At 36.1% G+C, this 21989-nt stretch overlaps 1 protein-coding gene across 1 annotated transcript; it reads right to left on the bottom strand.

Moving 5' to 3' along the window:
* Positions 1-726: 726 nt before the first annotated feature.
* LOC134384375 (flavin-containing monooxygenase 5-like) lies at positions 727-21309 on the bottom strand. Its single transcript, XM_063105900.1, has 9 exons — positions 21175-21309; positions 19290-19298; positions 14342-14530; positions 13329-13491; positions 11600-11742; positions 9920-10119; positions 3729-4081; positions 3528-3600; positions 727-1102 (listed from the first exon to the last, which is right to left on the bottom strand). The coding sequence occupies exons 1-9, from the start codon at positions 21307-21309 to the stop codon at positions 727-729; spliced, it is 1641 nt and encodes a 546-aa protein (XP_062961970.1).
* Positions 21310-21989: the final 680 nt, after the last annotated feature.

Raw genomic sequence — 21989 nt, 5'->3', positions numbered from 1 at the left:
TATGTTATAACTGAGAGCCAATCATTGGCTCTTATGATATGTAACAGTCAATGAAAAAGATACAACTCTGCTAAAGCAAGCCCCCATCTCTCATTCTTTGTTCTCCTTTGTAATTTCGCTACATAAGTCTGTATCCTAGTAAAAACAAACAACAACAACAACAAAACAACAACAACAACAACAAAAAACCCCAACGCTCTTGGCTTGTGTTTCTTGGGTTGATCCTTAAATTTGGTTCATAATAAACCTTATACATTTTCAAATTTGCCTCTTCAGCCTCAATTCAGTCAACAGTTTAACTTCCATGCTATAAACGAACACTTTCATGTCTGAGCCAGAATTTGATAGAATGAATTGAAAGGAGGAAAGGACAATGTTGAAAAAGTCAGTGATAAAACAAAAGTTTATTTATGAATTCCTATAAGGAGAATCTAGCTTCATGAAACCAACTTAGGTACACTTTCTGTTGCAAAAACATTCTCAAGGCTTTAACAGAATTCTTTTAACGATAAGCTTTTCTCGTGCATTCACAATGTTATACAGAAATATGTATACCCATTTTTTGAAGACGAAATCTACTTGTAAAGTATATCTAAACATTTTCCATAGCAGTTATAGCAATACTATATAATGCTGGACATATGTCATTGCCTTAAAAATAAAGGAAACAATGATCCAGAATGAGTAGAAACTATTACATGCTTTCTCCCCTCAATGTTCATTCACTTATTTCCGTTTACTATGATGAATGTATCTGAAATAGGCTAAGCCAGCAGCCAGAAGTGCCAGGCTAACTGGTGCCACCTTTATCCAAGAGAGCTGTGAGGAGGAGTGACTGTCTCCACTAGTAATTCGAGTCCTCAGGGGCTTGATGATCCGCTCTCTCTGGGTCAGGATGGCTCTCCGGGCCCCATCCCATTTACCCGGCCCCTGCAGGCGGTACTGGTATGGGGTGCAGGGGCCAAAGAAAACCTCCATGGCCAGCTTTGGATCTGAGAGAAAGAGGAATAGCAGGTTGGGCTTCACCCCTGCCAGGGTTGCGATCTCATCCATGTACTCAATGTGATCCACTTGGATTGTGTGGCGGGGTGTCTTCACATATCTGAAATGAGAGAAGAGTGTGGAGGATTCACAGCCTCTAGCAGTGGGGGCACAACGGAGATTTATATCTACATCACACGAGAACTACAAGAAGTTGGAATATTTCTATTCACTTTAGAGGTGAAGACACTGAAAACTGAAAAGCTGAACTGACAAACCCAACACCACTCAGCTATTGAATGGCAGAGCGGACACAGAATCCAGGTTTCTGTGTTCACTGTCCCTTCATTTTTCATTGCACCAGGGTGACTGAACTGCAAATTGGTGTTCTCAGTGATCACTATCCTTTAAGATGTTCATTTTTTAAATGAAGGATTGGGATCCAGTTGTGTAGGTAGCATAGAAAATGCTTAACTTCTAGCCCTCCTGTGTGTTTGAAGTCAACCAGGGGGTGGGAAATCAGATGTCATTGATAATCTGGCCCCAGAAGCTTGGAGGCTGTATGTGGTAAGGGTGCAGTGAGGGTAGCCTCCTTTGCAGAGCAAGTAACTCTGCAGCACTGCTGGGAATGGCAGCTGCTTGGGTAGCTTTCCCTTGACGCAGATGAACATAATCCTAGAGGTACATTGTAGATACTGCAGATTTGATGTTTATTATCAGTTTTACTTCCAGCATTTGAAAGTGTCTTGAGGAAGGAGTGCTTTTTTCTAATTTGCACAAATGCATTTTATGGGACAGCAGCAGCCCCATGCACACGTGCTGTACAACATGGGGCGAGGGTAGCTGATCCTTCTGATGTGAGAGTGCACAAAGTGTTGTCTTAGAGACGTTTGGGAGCTGGCACCTCTGCTGCAGGAGCTGAACATTTGTTCCATGTTGTGGGAGCTTCCCCATAACACAGAATTTGTAGCCCTCACATCTAGTACAGAAGGCTGGTTTCAGGTGCTGTTACGTAAGGAGGAACAACAGTGTTGCCATTTTATATTGCTCTCTACTGCCTTCTGCATAATCCTGTTGGAAATGCTTAGCAATATGACTGCTGAAGAAGACACAAAATAAATTTTTAATGAATGAATTAGAAACATTTCCACCTCCTCTTTTTACAAATATTGATGAGAATGGTACTTAAATGCTTTTTCAACTAATGATTTTCTCTGTGTTGCAAAGTTTATAAAACTGATTGTAAAGTATGTGTGTAGGTGAGGGGGACTTAATAGGAATGAATTTCATTGCTTTATATGCATTAAAGTTTTTAAAATCGTGAAATAATGTGGCAAGGCAATTGATAGAGTTTGGACATGTTGTCTCCCCCAAAGCTCATGTCAAAATCTGAGCCCCAACTTGGCAATGTTGGGAGCTGTTTGGATCATGGGGCAGGTCCCTCATGAGTAGATTAATGCCGGGGGTGGTAGTGAGTGACTTTTCACTCTGTTAGTTCCTGAGAATGCCAGTTGTTTAAAGGACCCTGGTATTCCCTTCCCCCTCTCTCTCTTGCTTCCTCTCCATGTGATCCGCTCACACCCACCGGCTCCCTGCCGCTTTCCACCATGAGTAGAAGCAGCCTGAGGCCCGTGCCAGATGCAGCTGTCCCAGAATCGTAAGCCAAATAAAACTCTTTTCCTTATAAATTACCAGGTTTCAGGTATTCTATTATAGCAACACAAAAATGGATGAATACAGTAATTTATTAAGATATTAATTTGTGTATTTTCTGCCTATATTCCTCTCCTCTACTTGGTCTCTAAAAATGACCAAGCCTTTTGTGTTTCCTTATCTCGGAGACATTTTCTTATCACATGACCAATGAAATACCTTACTTGGGAGACCCTTCCCCTCCTAACTATTGTTTTCTTAAATTCTGGGCTCATGGAGGAAAATAAGATAAATATCTTTGAAGGCACCAAGAGAAGAGGAGAGATTTCACAGTATGTAAAGTAGAAGTCTGCTCTGAAACAGTCCAGGAACCTATAGCAAGACTTCGGAGGGAATAGCTGTGTGGGGCTCCTGGGCAGGCTGAACACCGAGCCCACCTCAGCCGGGCCCCCATCCCCAGCAAGGGTTCCTGCACCCTCCTTATGATAGAAAAGCCAAGAACCTCCTGACTTACTAGTGTACTTTAGACACAGGCAATGAGGATGTCAGTAAGAAACATGATGTAGTGAAAATCATAAACTATTCTCACATTTTCAAGAATCACATGAGCTTCCCAGATTCTGGTAAGATCCTGGAGGAAACACTAATAATAACTGAGATTGTGGCTGAGGGCTTAAATTCAGATTTAATATGATTTAAAGAGAATAAATATGTGGTTCTTTGCTGCATAACTGAGTTAGGGATTCATAACTTGTTTGTGTTGCAAAGCTATACTGTAGGAAATGGAGAAAAATAGAATTGAGTGAGATGAAGCATGGATTTAGAATCCCAGATTAGGAATTCTGTGATCCCTATGAAGGTCCCCAACTAGTAGTTACTAATTATTTACATACCGTTTTTCCATAGTCCTTTTCCTCTGGGCAATATCTGCCATCATGTTCTTCACCGAGGGCAATTTACTCAGCCCTAGAAGAGAGAATTCAGAGACCGTCAGGATTCCTAGGAGTAAGAGGAATTTTGCTGAAAGGAGAGAACTAGTGTCAAGGAGAAGCTGAGGATAATTTTAGGCCTTTCTCCAACGTTTATTCACATACCTTTGAACACTCGTGTAGCCCAGCGGGACTGGAGCTCTGCAATAGGGAGTATGATGCCCAGTGGCTGGACAAGACCGATGACAGCCAGTGTTGGCTTCTCCAGGTCAGGAGGGAACATAAGCTTGTACAGGGACACTTCATTCTGAGTAACTTTGATCAGACCATCAAGGAAAGGAAAAGAAAAACTGTATCCTGTAGCAAAGACGACAGCATCAATATTCTCCTCTACAGTGCCATCATCAAAAATGGCATCTGTTTCTGTGAACTCCTTCACATTGGGCTTCACTTGGACTTTTCCAGAAATTATGTGATTTGGCAGGTCATCGCTGACAGTTGGATGTTGACTTAAAGGTCTGTGTGTAAAAATAAAAACCCTAAGTAAGCAAATATACAAAAAGAAAGGAATGCATCTGAGAAGAAATGGAAGCCAACAATTTGCATTTTCCCCTAAAGCTGCACTTATCCAACTGTCTGCCTCTAATGGCAGAGGAGAGAGATTTTGTGCACTGAATGCCTTAGTGGCTACCTTTTCATTTTTCGGGTCTTATATTTTATTTTGAAAACTGATGTATATCTTGCACTCTGTGCCATAACATATCTAATTAGTTTCAGTGTTAAAATATTTTAAACTTCTTAGAATTTAGAAGGAAACGTGACTGTGAATCCCAGATTAAAAGCAAGTCATAGATTATGATCAGCCCTCCCTCCATGTCATGTCCCACCAAATTATTATCATTTGTAGGCAAAATCAGTCTCCAAGATAGATATATAATAGATTTGTAGCAGAATTAGGTGTAAAGATCCCTGACACAGGAACCCATTTAAACATTTGTTAAATAGCTAAATTGCTGTCTGAAATAACTCTGCCTCCAGGCATTGGATTCATGTTCCAGACAGGAAGAATGAGAAAGGGGGAGGGCAAAGCTTTATGCTGGCTGAGTGTGGCCCTGTTTCTGGGCAAACAGCAGCCTTCTCAGAAACCCTATTCAGTGGACTCCTACTGACTCTCAAAGAAAACCGTGTCACATGACCACCCTGTCCAGATAATCTGCTGCTGCAAGGAAGAGGGAGCTATGTACTTAGTAAACAACCAGGAGGGTCTGTTATAGATAGACAAGCTTTGGACTGAAAATGGGGTAGACGGAAAGAAGCGAACAAAGATACAGATACAGAAAAGGCGAATATACACAGAAAAATATGTGCAGCTAAGTTTGGCTTAAGGAACTTTAAGGGAAGCAGTATAAAGTAAAAACACAGGGTCACTGAGTTTGGACTTAATTTCAGGTTACGTATAATAATAAAATTAGACACATAGTCATCGTGTTGAAAATAAATTAATTGATTAAAGACTTTTGAATCAAAAATTTTAAAAAGTTAGAATCTTGCAAGTAAATCTTGGAGACTACTTTTACAGTCTTGGGCAGGGGAGACCTTAATTTAGCTTACAAACTTAGAAGTTATAACAGAAGGGATGGATGTATGTGTGCATTAAAAATTTAAGACTTTTGTATATTTTCAAAGTCCCACATGCTAAAACAATGGAAAAATGATATAATCAGAAAAAAATGTAATAGATGATTAAAAAATGAATTAATTTCTATAACACGCAAAGAGTTCTTACAAGCACAAAAACTTACAAGAATTAAGAGGAATATCTGGCTCTTGTTTTTTTATTCTACCAGATAGATTAATTTTCTGAAGTGCAGCTCTAGTCATGTCACTCATCTGCTCTCTTTTCTTCCCTCTTCACTCGAGTTGAGACAGTTTAGCACATTTATTAGAATTTCTCTTATGCTATGCTGCCAGCATTGATCTGGCCATCACATCTTGGGCATGAGTGGTGATGGTCAGCTTTGTACCCTGTGAATATTCATAACCAATAAAAAAAATTCTAAAACAAAAAAAAGAATTTCTCTTATGCTATAACCCTTTTGTTTGAAAAGTCTTTATTTAGTACTCATATCATACAATCTCAGATGGGATCTTTCCTTCCTTCCTTCCTTCCTTCCTTCCTTCCTTCCTTCCTTCCTTCCTTCCTTCCTTCCTTCCTTCCTTCCTTCCTTCCTTCCTTCCTTCCTTCTTTCCTTCCTTCCTTTTAGTGGCAGGAGGGGAATTCTCACAAGGGAAAACCATCCTGAAATGTGGCTGGTTGAGATGCTAAAGAAAAAAGCACTATACACCAAAGTGATCTGTCCAAAGCATTTATTAGGAGAATAAACTTAAGCACAGAGGAGGCTGCAGTGTACCTTGGTGCTGCACAGCGAGACAAAGGATGCTCTACCTAGGTATGCCTGCAACAAGGGAGTCAAGTTATGAAGTTTATATGAAGGTTTTAGGAATTTGGCTTAGGGCTGAAGCTAGTTTCTTTCAGTGTTTTGGGCAAAAACCTAAATACCTTGATCAGTGCTTGGGAGTATTCAAGGCTCTGGCTTGGTTTGAGTCTGCAGGAGAAAACATGCATCTGGCCAGTCTTTCTTGGTTAGGACAGAGAAAAAAGTGGGAGAAACTGAGGGATCCTATATAAGGGTGTGCGTTTGTGAGTGTGCGTATGTGCGTGTGTTTCAATCGTCCATCCTGGAATTCAGTAGTCCCTTTTCAATCTGAAAAACATTTTTTCTATTATTTATTTAAATATTGTACCTCTTCCGTCTGTTCCAATTTCTCTTTATCTAGTAACCATTTTTTTCCTTTCATCTATCTACTATTGTCTTTAAACGACAAATGATATTTTTAAGCTCAAAAGAATGTTCTGTGCAGCACTTGAATCTCTTTAAGATTACTTCAAATTTTTATGCAAAAAAAAAGGACAATTCTCCTTGTCTATTTAGATTTTCTGACTCATCTTCTCTCTGGATACTGATTCATTGACATGGTGTTTTTCTTTTCCACCTCACTGGGGCTGTTGTCTTGTTACTGGAGTGCTCCCTGTGGCTGTTCTGCAGGTGGCAAAAGGTGAAGTGGACCACCTCTGTGGCCCCAAGATGTAGAAACTAGCTGGCAGCCATTCCCTTGTGCAGGTAGCTGGAGGAAGCCCTTCCCTCACCCTTGGGCCTTTCGTGGCCTTAGGGAGGACTCATTCCACTCCGTCATCTTTTTCTTAACCTCATCAATGCTGAGGCCAGGCATTCCTTATAAAGGGCTGATGTGGACTTTCACCAGAGTTCCACCCAAAGTTCTTTCCAGGATCTGCCACTCTCGGTTGTCACCCTTGAGATCTCTAAAGCTGTCCCCTGGCACTTGTCAGGACCATGGGGAAGAATGATATGCATAGAACTCAAAGCCCTGATTGACTCCTGTTGCCCTGAAGCTCCAGCAATTGTCTGGCTCAGAGGACAAAGATAGAGTTGGGATTGGAATAGGGATTATATACATAATGTTATGTTTCCAGAATTTTCCTTTCTGCTTTTTTCTTGTAATCAAGAATTTTTAAATAATAGACTGTAATAGTCATGAGGTTGTGTTTAAGTAAACCTAATAGAAGTTATTGTCAAAAGATTTTTATCCTTCCTCATTTATACTCCAGCTCAGACCTCTCTTCTAAGTTCCAGACTGCTTGTTACGTAATTCCACCAGCATCTCTAGCTTAACGTGGCCAAAACAGAACTCTTAGTTTCCCCCCCAATACCTGCTCCTCCTCAGAAGTGCTTCCCATCTCTACAGCAGTAAATGGGCCACTTGTCAACCCAATCGTTCAGGTAAGAAACCTGGAAGTTCTTGATTTCATCATCTCTTTCATTTACCTCCCACATTCAATCCATCAGCAAGCACTGTAAGTTTCATGCTCAAAGTCCATCCTGAATCTATCCACTTTGCTTTTAATCCACTCCTACCATACTAATCCAAACCAGTTTACTCTCCTAGGCTCCACCTTTCCCTTTTGATACCAACCCGAATCCCCAGGCTTTCCATATTCCACACAGCAGCCAGAGTGATCCTTTAAAAATGTGCATCTAATCGTGACCCTCCCCTGCTTAAAATGCTTGATGGTTTCCTGTTCTACATGAAAAGGTGCTCAATATCACTAATCATCAGAAAAATGCAAATCAAAATCACAATGAAACATCACCTCACACCTGTTGGGATGACATTTATCAAAAAGACAAGAGATAACAAGTGTTGGTGAAAGTGTGGAGAAAAGGGAGCCCTTGAACGAGATTGGTGTAGCCACTGGGGGAAACAGTACAGAGGTTTTTAAAGAAATTAATAATAAAATTACCGTATAACCCAGCAATCTCTCTTCTGGATATATACCCAAAGGAAATGAAATCATCACTTTGTAAAGACATCTGCACTCCCGTGTTCATTGCAGCATTACTCTTAAGAGCCAATACGTGGAAACAATGTTGAACAAATGGATAAAGAAACTGCAGTGTGTGTATACACACACACACACACACACACACACACACACACACACACACACACACACACACACACAATGGAATATTATTCAGCATTAAAAGACAAGGAGATCCTGCCATTTGCCACAGTGTAGATGAACCTGGAGGGCATTATGCTGAGTGAAATAAACAGACACAGAAAGAAAAATACTGCATGATCTCATTTATATGTGGAATCTAAAAAAAAAAAATACAGAGATAGAGAATAAAATGATGGCTACTAGGGGTAGAGGGGTGGGGGAGGAAATGGGGAGATGTAGGTCAAAGGATGCAAAGCTGCAGATACGTATATGAACAAGTTTAGAGATCTAATGTACGATGTGAGGACTATAGTTAATAATTGTTTTATATTAGGGATTTTTGCTAAAAGAGTAGGTTTTAGGTGTTCTTGCTACACACACACAAAATGGGTAACTATGTGAAATGATGGATATGTTAATTTGTCTGACTACAGTAACCATTTTACTATGTATATGTGTATCAAAACACATTATTATACACCTTAAATACATACCATAAAAAAAAGAAATAAAATCCAAACTTTGCCCAGTGGCCCAGAAATATGTGGTCTGGCTCCTGCCTCTCTATGCTCCTCTCATACTGTTTTCCCTTCACCGACTTTGCCCTGATCACATTGGTTTCCTTTCTGCTCCTCAATTTGTGCCAAGCCCCTTCCTTGCTCAAGAATTTTGTACTTGCAGATTCTTCTATTTGAATAATTTTCTCCTGACTGTTTTCATTGTGGCTCCTTCATGTCTTTTTAAGTCTTAGCTTAAGTATCACCCCTCAGAAATGCCTTCTAGATCATTCCATTAAATTAGCTTCCTTTCTCCTTCCCCAGTTACTCTTTATCCCATGATCCTGCTCATTTCCTTCACAGTTCTCATCACACACTGTAATTTTTTTTAATCCTCCATCTCTCTCAAGTAGAACGCAGTTTTGTTCTGTATCCACAGCATAGAAGATGCTCATTGAATATTTTTAATGAATGAATCAAAAAATGCCACACTCTTTTATCTTATTTGCTAAAACATTTCAGGAATTTCGCTTTCAGAATTGCCATTAAAGACGATTAGGTTTTCATATAAAAAAAACAATTACTGCTTTATCATCTCAGACTATTATTCCTTAGATTGATACTTTGGCTTATACTTTTACTCTTTTAAATGTTATTTATTCATCTGTTTGTTTATTCTCTTTTCTTAACTCATCTTAGTACTGATTTCTACTTCTATCTTTTTTCTTTCACCAGAAGCTGAAGATGGTTTCTGAACCAAGAGCCCTCCATGGGATAGACCTGGAGTCATAGGGGAACCCACGCTGAGGAAGGGGCTCTTAGATATCTCCCCTTCTATGTGGTCTTTCCTGACATTTCTACTCCAAGCTCAGTTAAAGTAACTAAATCCCACTTTGAACCTCACTGTAACCCCATTCCCAAACATCTGTCACCAATCACATTTTCTTTCTAACCTGCTTTCATGTCCTTGTGCTCTAAACTTGAAGCCTGGTTGAAGGAAGGCGCAACATATTATTTATTTTTGTGTTTGGCACATAGCAATTAAATATTACACGACTGCTGAATAAATGACAGAGTAAGAGGCATCAGAAGCAAACTCACACTTATGTGCTGTAATATATATTATATGTGTGTTATAAGTGCTTTATAATAATGCATGTATGAGATTAGCTAACCAAAATAAATGTTAATTGCCAGAAGTTGAATTGTCTTTAAGGCAACTTCCCTTTTACACATGCACATAAGAACACAAATTAAGACCTCTTGTTTCTCACCTGTGTTGAGGCTGCAGGCCATAGTGTGCGTGATTGAATCTTGAGTTCAGTATCTTCTCTAGTTGGTTATTTATTTGTGCTGTAGTTAATATTTTCTGGATAAAACTATTGAAACGAGTGAAAAAGGAACTATCCATGGGATACCCATTTCCCCAAACACGGTGTAAAATCCATGATCCTCGTCTAGTACTGAGGAATACCTGAGGGAGACAGAAATGGAGCAGACTAGTTGAGAGAACATTTTACATACTATTATTTTTGTTCATACATTGCCCATTACCCAGTTTTAAGAGTGTTGGCTACTAAGGATTTGGAAGTAAAATATTATGGAGTGTTTATTGTGCTGTGCCTTACCAGAACTGTCTACTGATTTCCAGAAAAAGGCTGCATCTATGGTACCAAATTTCTGAATGAAAAACAGAAAAATTCATTTACTAGTCTGTATGTTTTGAATTACTTTTTTAAAAAAAAAATATTCCTGGATATTGATATAGTTGTGCTTGGTGTAAGTGAGGGTTTGAATTTAGAAGTGAATTATCATGTTAACTACTATATAATTCTACTATATTGTTTGCATCAAAATAAAAATGTACTTTAAAAACTTTAATGAATCAAATTGTCCAGGACTAGCATCCTGTTTAACTGAATGTAACCAGAATCACTTTTCAAATCTTTCTGTAATATATTTGTAGACTTTTCTGCATTCTGAAGCAATTAGAAAATATATTAAATTGTTCATTCGATTACTGGTGCTTTTGCAATGTTGAGGTGATCATGTTGAATTTCAATTATTACTGGTCAAGTCTGTGAAGTACAAAATAGATTAAATGGGTGCTAGAGACCAAGAATTGAATGCTCTTTAAGTGCTTGTTAAACTTTTTAAAAATAATTAAACACTTAGTAAGTGGCTTAGTAATAATTTCTCCTAAAAACTGATGACAATTGACAACAGATAAAGATAAATAATTAAAAATAAGTAAAAATAATCAGGATATCTGAACATCCTAGTAGGTTTTGTCTTCCATTAATTAAGATGTTATTAAATGTGGTCAACAATCCTGAATGCAAAAATTTAGTTTCTTCTAAACTCAAAGTATTATTAATTTTTCAAGAAGAAGAAAGAGTACTGAATTATCAAGCATAAATAAAGTTCTTGGATAACGTGCTCTTGTATGAAATGAAATATACTTAAAACAGGATTTATTATTTCCTTCTATACAATACTTCTAGTTAAAGAGGATCATATATTTATTATCACCATTGATTCTCCTGTTTTTCCTGTTCTTTAATTCTACCACCAAAATCTGCTGATCCCAGATAGAATCCCAATTTATTGTCCTTACTGGGTCCTATTTCGGGTCCCAGTTGCTTTTGCGGTAGTGAGAAGTCAGTTTCATTACCTAACATTTTGTTTTACTTATACTAATGTTTTACTCAACTAGCTCAATTAACAGTAATTTGTTCACATGTGTTTTCCATTGTGAATATGAGGGATTTGTTTTGCACTTATCCTCTGCTCTCTGTGAATTGAATCATCTGGAGGCCGGAGCCCATAGATCTCATTTTCTTTTCTGGCCCCTCACAGACCAAATCTACATTCTGCATGGCATCCATAAATGCATAGGCTTCTATTATTAAAAGTTTTGTTTCCACTCGTGAAGTTGTTTAAAGCAAACAAACCTGTTTTGCTACACGACTTAGCTCCACTGCAATATCCACTCCAGAATTCCCAATGCCAACCACTATAATTCTCTTTCCTAAAAAGTCCTCGGGACTTTTGTATTCCCGACTATGGAAATAACAGCCTTCAAACTTCTCAATGCCTGTGGTGGACAAAGATTATTTCTCATTATGAAGAATATTTTTCACAGTGCTCACTTAACACACACAAGAAAGTTATGTTCTGAATAATCTGAAAGAGCAAGATTTTGAGTCTGTGTCAGCAAGTTGAAGATCACCATTTGTCCTAAAAATATAATTTTATATTTTACAGAGTTCAGGAAAAGAGGGAGTAAACTCAGTATTAGTCCCTGTGGATTCTGAATGTAGACTCGTGGTCTTACAAAGTATTTAGTAAATGGTAGATCTATCGGTTTTAGACCTATTCAAAATGAAAGTTTCATGAAAATTTCATTATAATCTAGTTGTATTCATTATTGTATTGTCCCTGTGAAGTCTTAAGCAAAATGATGAAGCAGGAAGCTGGTTGTTTTTTTGGTTTTACTCTTTTCTGAGGAGATATAGAGGCTTTCTTCATCAATTTGACATCTCCTCTGCCTTCCCAGTGCCCGATGCCCTTCTGCTATCCCTGGCTCTGCCGAGGGCTTCATAGCAGCCTCCAGTCTGTGTCTGGCATTCTCTGCCATTGTCTCATTCTGGACATGTTTATGTCTCTGTCTGCCGAAACCCATCCAAATATACATAACCCATGTATTCTCTATAGGGAGTGTCTCTTAGTGAAGAAGCCAAGAAGCTGGTAAATATATAATTGTTATTAATATAATCTATATGTTATACTGTAATTATATAATGATTTCCAGAATACATTGCATTTTAACAGAGGATGAAGTACCTTTTTTTTTTACATGTGATTATGTTGGTGTGTAGACACTGAAAGGTTAGGCATTTTTCATACATAACTCAACTGGTCAGTTGGACAACCAAAATCCAAGTTTAAGTGCCTTGATCTCCACCTAGGACTCTTTTATTTTCAGTTTACCTCAATTTCCAAGGAGTTTCTTATGATGGCTTGTTAAGCATCATGGAAAGACACTGCAATATCAAATATTTCTTGATTGACTCCTGATAGCAATTGATGAAAGGGAGGGCAAATAACACAAGAGTAAAAGGAGAAGATTTAGTTAGTGTGGGTAGAGGAATTTTTGTTTTAAGTAACAGTCTCCTTTGAGATGGGCATCATTTTACCTCACAGAATTCAAAAGGAGCAATAAGCTTCTACTCTGTTTTTATTAGCCAATGAAAATTTATGATAAATAAATATTATTTAAGATCTTCTCCCAAACTCTAAAATTTCTAAGTTTGTGGATTTGCCAGCTTTTTGCTTGTTTTGCTTGTTATTTGTCTCTTTTTTTTAAATTAATTTCACATTCTCTACAAAGAAGTGAGATCAAATGAATGCACATGAAACTAAAATCATTTATATATGGGCTAATTTTTGTTATTTATTAGAAGCAACATAAAACTATAGTAAGTAAAAAATTGAAGTTGTAGTCTTTGCCTATTTTTGTATGTCAATGGACCATATTGTCCTGTTAACGTAAATGTTGTTTGTTATTGAGTGTTACCATAGAAATTTCATTAACTCTAGTAATAAAATTCATGGTCTGTCATTTTGCTCTGTAAGTTATTTGGAAAATACTTTCTACCAAACAGATTCTTAGTGACATACCTGGAAAGGACTGAAGTGGTAAGTAGGGGTCTGTGTGATGTCCACTGCAGACCAAGACTCCATCAAAGACCAAAGACTCCTGTTTCCCATCAGTCTCCACAACAACATCCCATTGTCCATTGAAGGAAAAATCTGGATGCTTCCTCACACTTCGCACTTTGGTCTGAGAACAAGGACACAGACACAGATGATACACTATCACAGTCCTCAGGTTTAATCCCTTCTCCTCCAAATCCCATAAGTTTAAATAATACAACTCATCTGAGGCGTTCACACTCATTTAATTCCTACTCCTGGGTACTCCCATAGTGACTTTGCGGTGGGTGCATTTTCAAGATATTACGGCTATTTCATTACAAATCTAATTTCCATAGAAATAGAAATAGAAATAGTTGAGACTTAACTGTGAATAAATAAAAGAGTGACTGAAGCCATATTCTCCTTCCAGGAAGACTTCCACATGTTTTTCATACTTTAGCACAGGCCTGTTCAGTTTCTTTGGACTTGGCTTTTGAGATTCATAGAGGTACTCATGTTCCACCATGACTATAGAGATGAATTTTATATGTGTGAATTAAGAGTGGTGGTGCTAGATAGATCATGGGAGCTACATGGATCTGAAAAAAGTCTTCCTTGTGTTATTTATATGACCCTGATTCTTTTTCTACAGGCAATATGATTTGGTTCAATTACTACTGCCATTATTTTAAGTCCTTAAACGTTTTGAATTCAAGGCTGAAAGAAAAGATCCTTACCATGCCACACAAAAGTATTATCAGAATAGGTTCTGTTGGGCAAAATTCTTCAACCTCACATTCAAGTGAAATCTTCAAAATATCACTTCATTACAAGTGATGACTTTTTAGGGCAGAAGCTCACTAATGATCTCTTCCCATCATACCAGAAGATGCCAAGTATAACTTTTGTGTGTGCACAAGTGAAAGCGTCTGCACACATGCACACACATATAAACACACACACAGTTACTATGCAATATTTACTTTATATTTTACCTTAAAGCGAATGTATTTCAGGAGGCCAAAGTGTTTGGCATACATCCGGAAGTAGTCCATGAGTTTGGAGTTGTGCATGTAATTGGGAAAATGATCAGGTACGGGGAAGTCACTGAAGCACATCATCTCCTTGGAAGTGTTGATGGTCACAGATTTGTAGATGCTAGGCATTTTTTCTGAGCTATTTTTCTATAGGAGAAAAGCCTCTCTTAATAAAATAAACTTTGAAATAACAAGAGAATCAAAATTAAATATTTTAAAGAAGAAAAATAATGTCAGGTATAATGAAGCAGTACAGTGCCTTTTATTTTCCATGAATATTTTCTCCTTCACTCCCATATTTGCTAGAGAAGAAAGTTACATTGACTGAACAATAAGACTTATGTCTGACTTTTCAGTAGAAATGATGAAAGTTAGAAACAATGGAATGATATCTTAAAATGCTGAAATAAAAGTATGTTTACCTAGATATATATACCCAGTGAAAATACCTTTCAAAACTGAAAGTGGAATAAACACACATTTAGACAAACAAAAGCTGAGAGAATTTGTTGCCAGCAATTCAACATTATGAGATATATGAAAAGAAGTTCTTGAGGCTGAATAGAAATGAAACAAGATGGAAGCATGCAAATGCAGGAAAGAATGAAAACACTAGAAATCATAATTATGTGGATAAACATAAAAAATCCTGACTTTTTAAAAACATTAGTAATAATACTATCTTAAATATATTCAAGAACTAAAATACATGTAACATAAGGGTAGGAAGGGAAAATGGACTAAACTGTTGTTAAGATTCTTGTTTTCTTCAGAAAGGAGTAAAATTACAAACATAAGGTAGAAAGTTAATGTCAAGGATTAAAACCTTTAGGATAACTATGAATAATAATGTAAAAATGGATATTTAAATAATTAATGTATGAGAAAAATAAAACAATAAAAATATGTAAAACCAAAAGAAAGAAGGAAATAAAGAATAAAAAACAAATACATGAAACAAATAAAAAATATGCAAGATAGTAAATTAAAACCCAATATATTTCTATTTCATTACATGTAAGCACTTTAACTAAAACAAAACCCAAAATACCAGACAAAGTCTTCATTATGCTATTTATTTTTGTTTTTTTAATTCATTTTGTTTTTTGGTTTTGGTGGCTGGCCTATACAAGCATCCAAACACTTGACCTTGGTGTTAAAACACCACACTCTAACCAACTGAACTGGCCAGTCTTTATGCTATTTAAAAGAAACAAAAGGCTAAAAGATGGATATATCATGAAAACACTAATCAAAAAGCAGTTGGAGTGGCTATATTAATATCTTACAAATTGGATATCATGGCAAAATTAGAGATAAAGAGGGAGAGTTAATAATGACATAAAGGTCAATTCTACAGGAATATATAAAAATCTTAAATTCAAATGCACCTAGTAACAAAGTTTCAAAATATACACAGTAAACATTAATAGAATTAAAAAGAGAAATAGGCAAAGCCATATTCATAGCTAGAGAATTTAAATCATCTCCCTAAGTAAATGATAGAGCAATAAAACAAAAATTAGTAAGGGCATAGACATTTGAAAAACACAATTCAACAACTTAGCTTTATTGACACATTTTACAATATAGGCCCTATGCTAGGCCATTAAAAAAGTCTAAACACATTCAAAGAATTAAAGTCAGAGTATGTTCTCTAACAGCAGTGAGATTAAACTAGAAATTAATAAGAAAAAGATAACCATATAACCCCCAATTACTTATAAATTAAGCAACACATCTAAATAACCATTGGATCAAAAATATATCATGAGAGTATTAGAAAATATTTTTAACTGAATAATAATGAAAAGATAATGCATAAAATCACTGGATGAAGCAAAACAGTGATTAGAGGAAAAAGTATAGCTTAAATGCATATGTTAGATAAGATGGAAAATTTGCAAATCAATTATTTAAGCTCCAAATCAAGAACCTAGATAAACAGCAAAATAAACAAATGTAGAAAAAGTAAATAATAAATATGTGAGCAGAAATCAATAAAATACAAATTAGATGCACAATAGGAGAAAAGCACTTGACTTCAAATTTGTTCTCTTAGAAGATTAATAAAATTGATAAATCCCTATCAAGATTGACCAAAAAAAAAAAAAAAAAAAAAAGAGAGAGAGAGAGAGAGGGAGAGAGAGAAAACATAAATTATTAATAACAGGAATAAAAATGGAACATCATTATAGAATCTACATATAATTTAAAAGATGTTAAGAAGATATTATAAAAAATACCCCCAAAACAGTCAACTCAGAAAAAACAGATAAATTCTTTGAAAAACAATACTTACCAATATGACATGAAAAGAAAAAAATTTGAAAGACATATTTGTTAAAGTTAAAAATTGAAAGCCTTATTTATGTTGAATTTGTCAATAAAAACTTTCCTACCAAAAAAACCTTCCAGGCTCAAATAGGGTCATTGCTTAATCCTTCTGAACACTTAAATAAAAGAAAAGATAATCTTACACAAATTCTTTAAGAAAATTGAAGAGAAAGGGGCATTTCTCAACTCACTTCATTACCTTTAGTTAGAATAACCCTGATATTAAACCTGACATAGACATCTAAGAAGGGAAAATTATAGTACAATGTCATAAATAGAGACATAAATACTAGTAAAATTTTGTATATTAGCAAGTTAGAAATATCATTAAAAATTATGAATCTAATATAGCAATAAATAATAATATTTTTTAAAAACCAGGTAGGGTTTTTTCTTAGGAATAAAACTTTGCTTTATCATTTTAATATTAATCAGCAGAATGCATTGCACTAACAAAATTAACAGAAAAAGCACATGTTGATCTCAGGCAATGCAGAAATATCATTTGATGAAAGTTAACTTATATCCATGATTTAAAAAACTTCACAAATTATGTATACATAAAAATATTCTTAATCTGAAAAAACTTTATTTAACATTCTGCTTACTGGTAAAATGCTGAACGTGAAGGATGTTTTCTATTAGCATTTTTATGCAACATTGTTGTAGAGGTTCTATCTAATGCAGTAGGAAACAAAAGTCATAAATATTGGAAAGGAAGAAGTAAAGCTGTTATTATACATACAAGTCATGGTTATGTACAAAACAAATCCCCAAAAATCTACGAAGAATTAGTGAATTTAGCAAGGTGGTTGGATACCAGGCTAACATAGAAAATTAATCAATCTATATACTAGCAACAAATTGGAAAGTGAAACTTTTGTAACAGCTACAATTTACAATAGCACAAAAATGCTGAATATCTAGGAATAAAGTAACAAAAGATATGCAAGTCTTCTGTACTAAAAACTATAAATGATTGCTGAGAGAAATGAAAAAGTTGTAAGTGAGAGATATACTATTTCATATATGAAATGACTCAGTATTATTAGATTTCAGTCCTTCCCAAATTTATCCATAGACCCTATGCAATCCCAAATAATCTTCAGCAGATATTTTTGTGGAAACTGACATGCCAATTCTAAATATGTATGGAAATGTAAAGATCCTTGAAAAGTCAAGACAATCCTTAGGAAGAATAAAAACAATGCTAGGCTTTGCTATAAAGAGACCATAATGAACACAGTGGTACATGGATAGAAAAATAGACCAGCAGAACAGAGTTAAGGAATAAACTCACACATAAACAGTCATCTAATTTCTAAAAATGAATAAATAAATAAAAGGCATTATGGCAGTTCAGTGGGGAAAGACTGGTCATTTCAACAAATGGAGCTGTATCCACTGGATATCTGTGTGGGATAAAAATGAGCTAGAATCCCCTATATCTAAGCAAACACAAAAAGTAATTTAAAATGGACCACAGACCTAAACATTACTAAAGGTAAAGTAATAAAAGTCCTGGAAGAAAATATAGGACCTTGGGATAAATAAAGACATTTTATATATGACACAAAAGGTACAGCCATAAAAAATACTTGATAAAGTAACTTCATTAAAATTAAGAGCCTTTGTCAAAAGACACCATTATGATAGTCAAAAGGCATACCACATTTTGGAGAGGATATTCACAATAAATGTATGCAACAAAGGATTCGTATGCAACAAAGTATTCATATGCAAAATATAACGAGAATTCTTATCAAACAAAAGGAAAAAGATAGACAACCTGGGTTAAAAATGGACAAAAGACTTGAACGAGTTTTTCATAAAAGAGAAAATTCAAATTGCCAATAAGCACACTAAAAGATGTTCAACTTATATATGCATGAGAGAAATGCAAAGCAAAACTACAATCAATAAATGCCATTACACACCCAACAGAATGGTCCAAATAAAAAGACTGACACTGCTAAGTGTTTGGAAGGATGTGGAGCAGGAGAAACTCTCATACACTATTGATGGAAATATAAATTGGTACACTCATGTTAGTACACTGCTTAGCAGCATCTTGTACAGCTAAACATATTTATAAATTTTTATTTATAAATTTGGTAATTTATGATTGCTAAATAGGGAACACAAACCAAATGTCCATCAACAAAAGAATGGATGAATAAATTGTGGTATATTTACATAATGAAATACTATACAGCAGTTAAAAATTTTATATGAATTATTGCTATTCATAAATGATGGGTGAAAGAAACCAGACACAAAGCCACATAGTGAAAACAAACCAAAATTCATCAACAAAAGAATGGATGAATAAATTGCAGTATATTCATATACTGGAATACTACACATCAATAGAAAATGGAAAAACGAACTACTGCTACATACATAACTTGAGTGACTCTCAACTACATAAAAGATAAGTGAAAGAATCAATACAAAAAAGCATATACATGTATGATTTCAAGGACCAGCAAAAGTAATTAATAATGATAGAAATCAAAATAGAGGTTATCTCTGGGGATGGCTGGGTATTGACTGGGAAGAAACACACAGGAACCTCCTAAGGCTCTGGAAATATTCTATATCTTGATCTCAGCCATGGTTGCAAGAAGCATAGATCTATAACAACTATCAAGCTGTACATTTAAGATTAGCATACTTTATGTACTTTAATGCATATATTATACCTCAATATAATTTTTAAATAAAAAATTCAGAAAGTCTAACATTAGACAATAAAGTAAAACCAAGTTTTATGGAGACAAACCTAGAACAAAATGATTCAGTAAAATGAAAAGTCAAGTGGAAAAAGATATGCTTATCAAGTTCTGACAAAAAGATAGCTAGTTTAGCAATATAATACCAACACAATATAATTCAAGGTAAAAGGAACAAAACTATGTTTTATGTTAATAAAAGGAACTATACACTGAGATGATATAACAGCCATAAACCTTCCAACACTCACCAACAAATCTTTTATACACGTGATAGAAATGTAAGGAGAAATGGCCACTACAATCCAGACACTCTGGCCTTCTGGCTCTTCCTTAACCTGCCAGGTAAGCATCCAGCTCATGACTTTGCACTTGAAAATTCTCTGAACTCATTTCCCCAGATATCCTCTTTGCTTTCTTTCTTTCTTACTTTTGAATTCTTTATTCAAAAATCACTTTTTATTGAGGATCTCCATGACTCCTTATTCAAATGATATTTTCCAACCCCCTCATTTCAGCTTTATTTTTCTCTACTATACGTCCACCATCACCCATATTATTTATTTATTTTACCTCTCTTCCCCATTAGAAGGTAAGCTTCTTAAAGGACTAGGATTTTCGTATTCATATTTACTAGTATATTCCCCAGGACCTATAAAAGTGCCTGGCATATAGTAAGTACTCAATGAATTATTGCTAATTAAATGAATGAATGAACTCTTGAATTAAAGATAAGACAAAATGGGTACTAAAGAATATTTAGAATTGAATGTCACTTAAAGCAATACACAGGAAAATCTGTAGGTTGCAGAGAGATATCTGAATGACCCCAACACCACATTGGAGGGTCTATCTGAGGGCAACTAGGAATGCTCCTTGGCGACCGGTTTGCTCCAGAAACACCATGAGGAGGTCCTTGTGGGGCAGTGATGTTGATTACTTTGCCAACAAGACCACTCTCCATAGGGATGAAGAGATCTCATATTCTAGCTGTTCACATATGGCCTGGGTGGGGACAAAAGCCCAGAGCAAGAGAAGGAAATCAGCTCATCGATGCACACCCATAGGATGCCCACCATGACTGATGAGCAGGGTAGCTCTCTAGGATTATCAGAACTGGAAAATATTGATCAGAAATGCTGAACTTCAAGGGCTCTTCCAATGATGGCAGAGTGAAGCACCAAAAGAAGATGGGGCCACTCGGGAACTTAAGCTTATTCAACATTTGGCATCAAGCTTCAACCCCTCAAGGCAATACATCTCCTGCTACTAAGAGCTAAGAGGAAAAAATTCATTGCCTTTTGCTACAGAAGAGAGGGTAGTATGCAGGGCCTGCCCTTCAGCAGGCATAACCACAGAAGAGAATATGAAATTGCCCAGCATTTGACCATCTTAACCTACCATCAAAATCTGTGATGTCCCTAATCTTATGCACAGTATCATCTGATCATTTCAAGGAATCCTCAGCCCTCATCCCTTTCTAACGTTTCTGATGATCACATGGAATCTCAGTTACCCTGAATAGAATCCCATAAATTTCATGCCTAAGTCTGAAATTGACATATACTTACATATCTCCTCAATCAGTGATGCAAGCAAAAAAATTAGGAACATTTAGTAATTCTTAAAATGTATGTTCACTTAAGGAAAGCTTCACCCAAATTGTTACAGCTATTTAAAAAAGTTGTATGCCTAAAACCAAATAAAATCCATACTTACTTGAAATTTCCAGAGACCTCCAATATCATCACTTCTTTCAAAGCAGGTGGGCTCCAAATCTTCATCCAAGCAGCACTTGATGGCACCCAGTCCACTGATTCCAGCTCCAATCACAGCAATCCGCTTCTTGGCCATGGTGCCTCAGCTGATTGGAAGAAATGGAGAGCTCTGTTACTACCATCTAGTCTATTTAAACAAAAATTACTTTGTCACAAGGACCTACAGTTTGATGTCCTAAATTTTGATTATTCTTATTAGCCATGAGAACACTAATATGTTGACTACCTAACAAAGACTATGACAGATATAAGGGACATAAAAATGTACAAAAATCAATTTCTTCCCTCCAAAAGTTCTCTGTATAGTCAGGGAGAGGAATGCAAACATATAATTCCAAGGCTATGGTGATAAATACAATAACACCATCATACCATGTGTGCTATGTGCAGGCAGCATGGGGAAGGAATACTTGGCCTACTGGAGGAAATGACACAGATGCACAAACTTAAGGGTGAATGAACAAGAGTTAGCTAGATAAGAGACCAGGAAGGGTGGGTGTGTTTGTGCATGCGTGCATGTGTGTGTGTGGTGTGTGCCATTCCAGATGGTTGAGACAACATGAGTGAAGGCAGAAGTAAGAAAATGCAGAGTGGATGTGGAGAACTACAAGCACTCTAGGAATATTGGTATTCCTTCAGTAAGATAAGAACTGAAATGGGTCCATTCGGTGTGCCAAAGTTGTGGTCGTTTGTGATCTTTGCCAGAGAAGTTTCAGTGGAGTGGTGGGGTAGAAGCCATCTTACACTAGTTTTAGG

This window comes from Cynocephalus volans, chromosome 8 (assembly GCF_027409185.1).
Source record: "Cynocephalus volans isolate mCynVol1 chromosome 8, mCynVol1.pri, whole genome shotgun sequence".
Taxonomy (NCBI): Eukaryota; Metazoa; Chordata; class Mammalia; order Dermoptera; family Cynocephalidae; genus Cynocephalus; species Cynocephalus volans.
The sequence above is the reverse complement of the archived record's forward strand: the minus strand, read 5'-3'. Positions and strand labels throughout refer to the sequence as shown.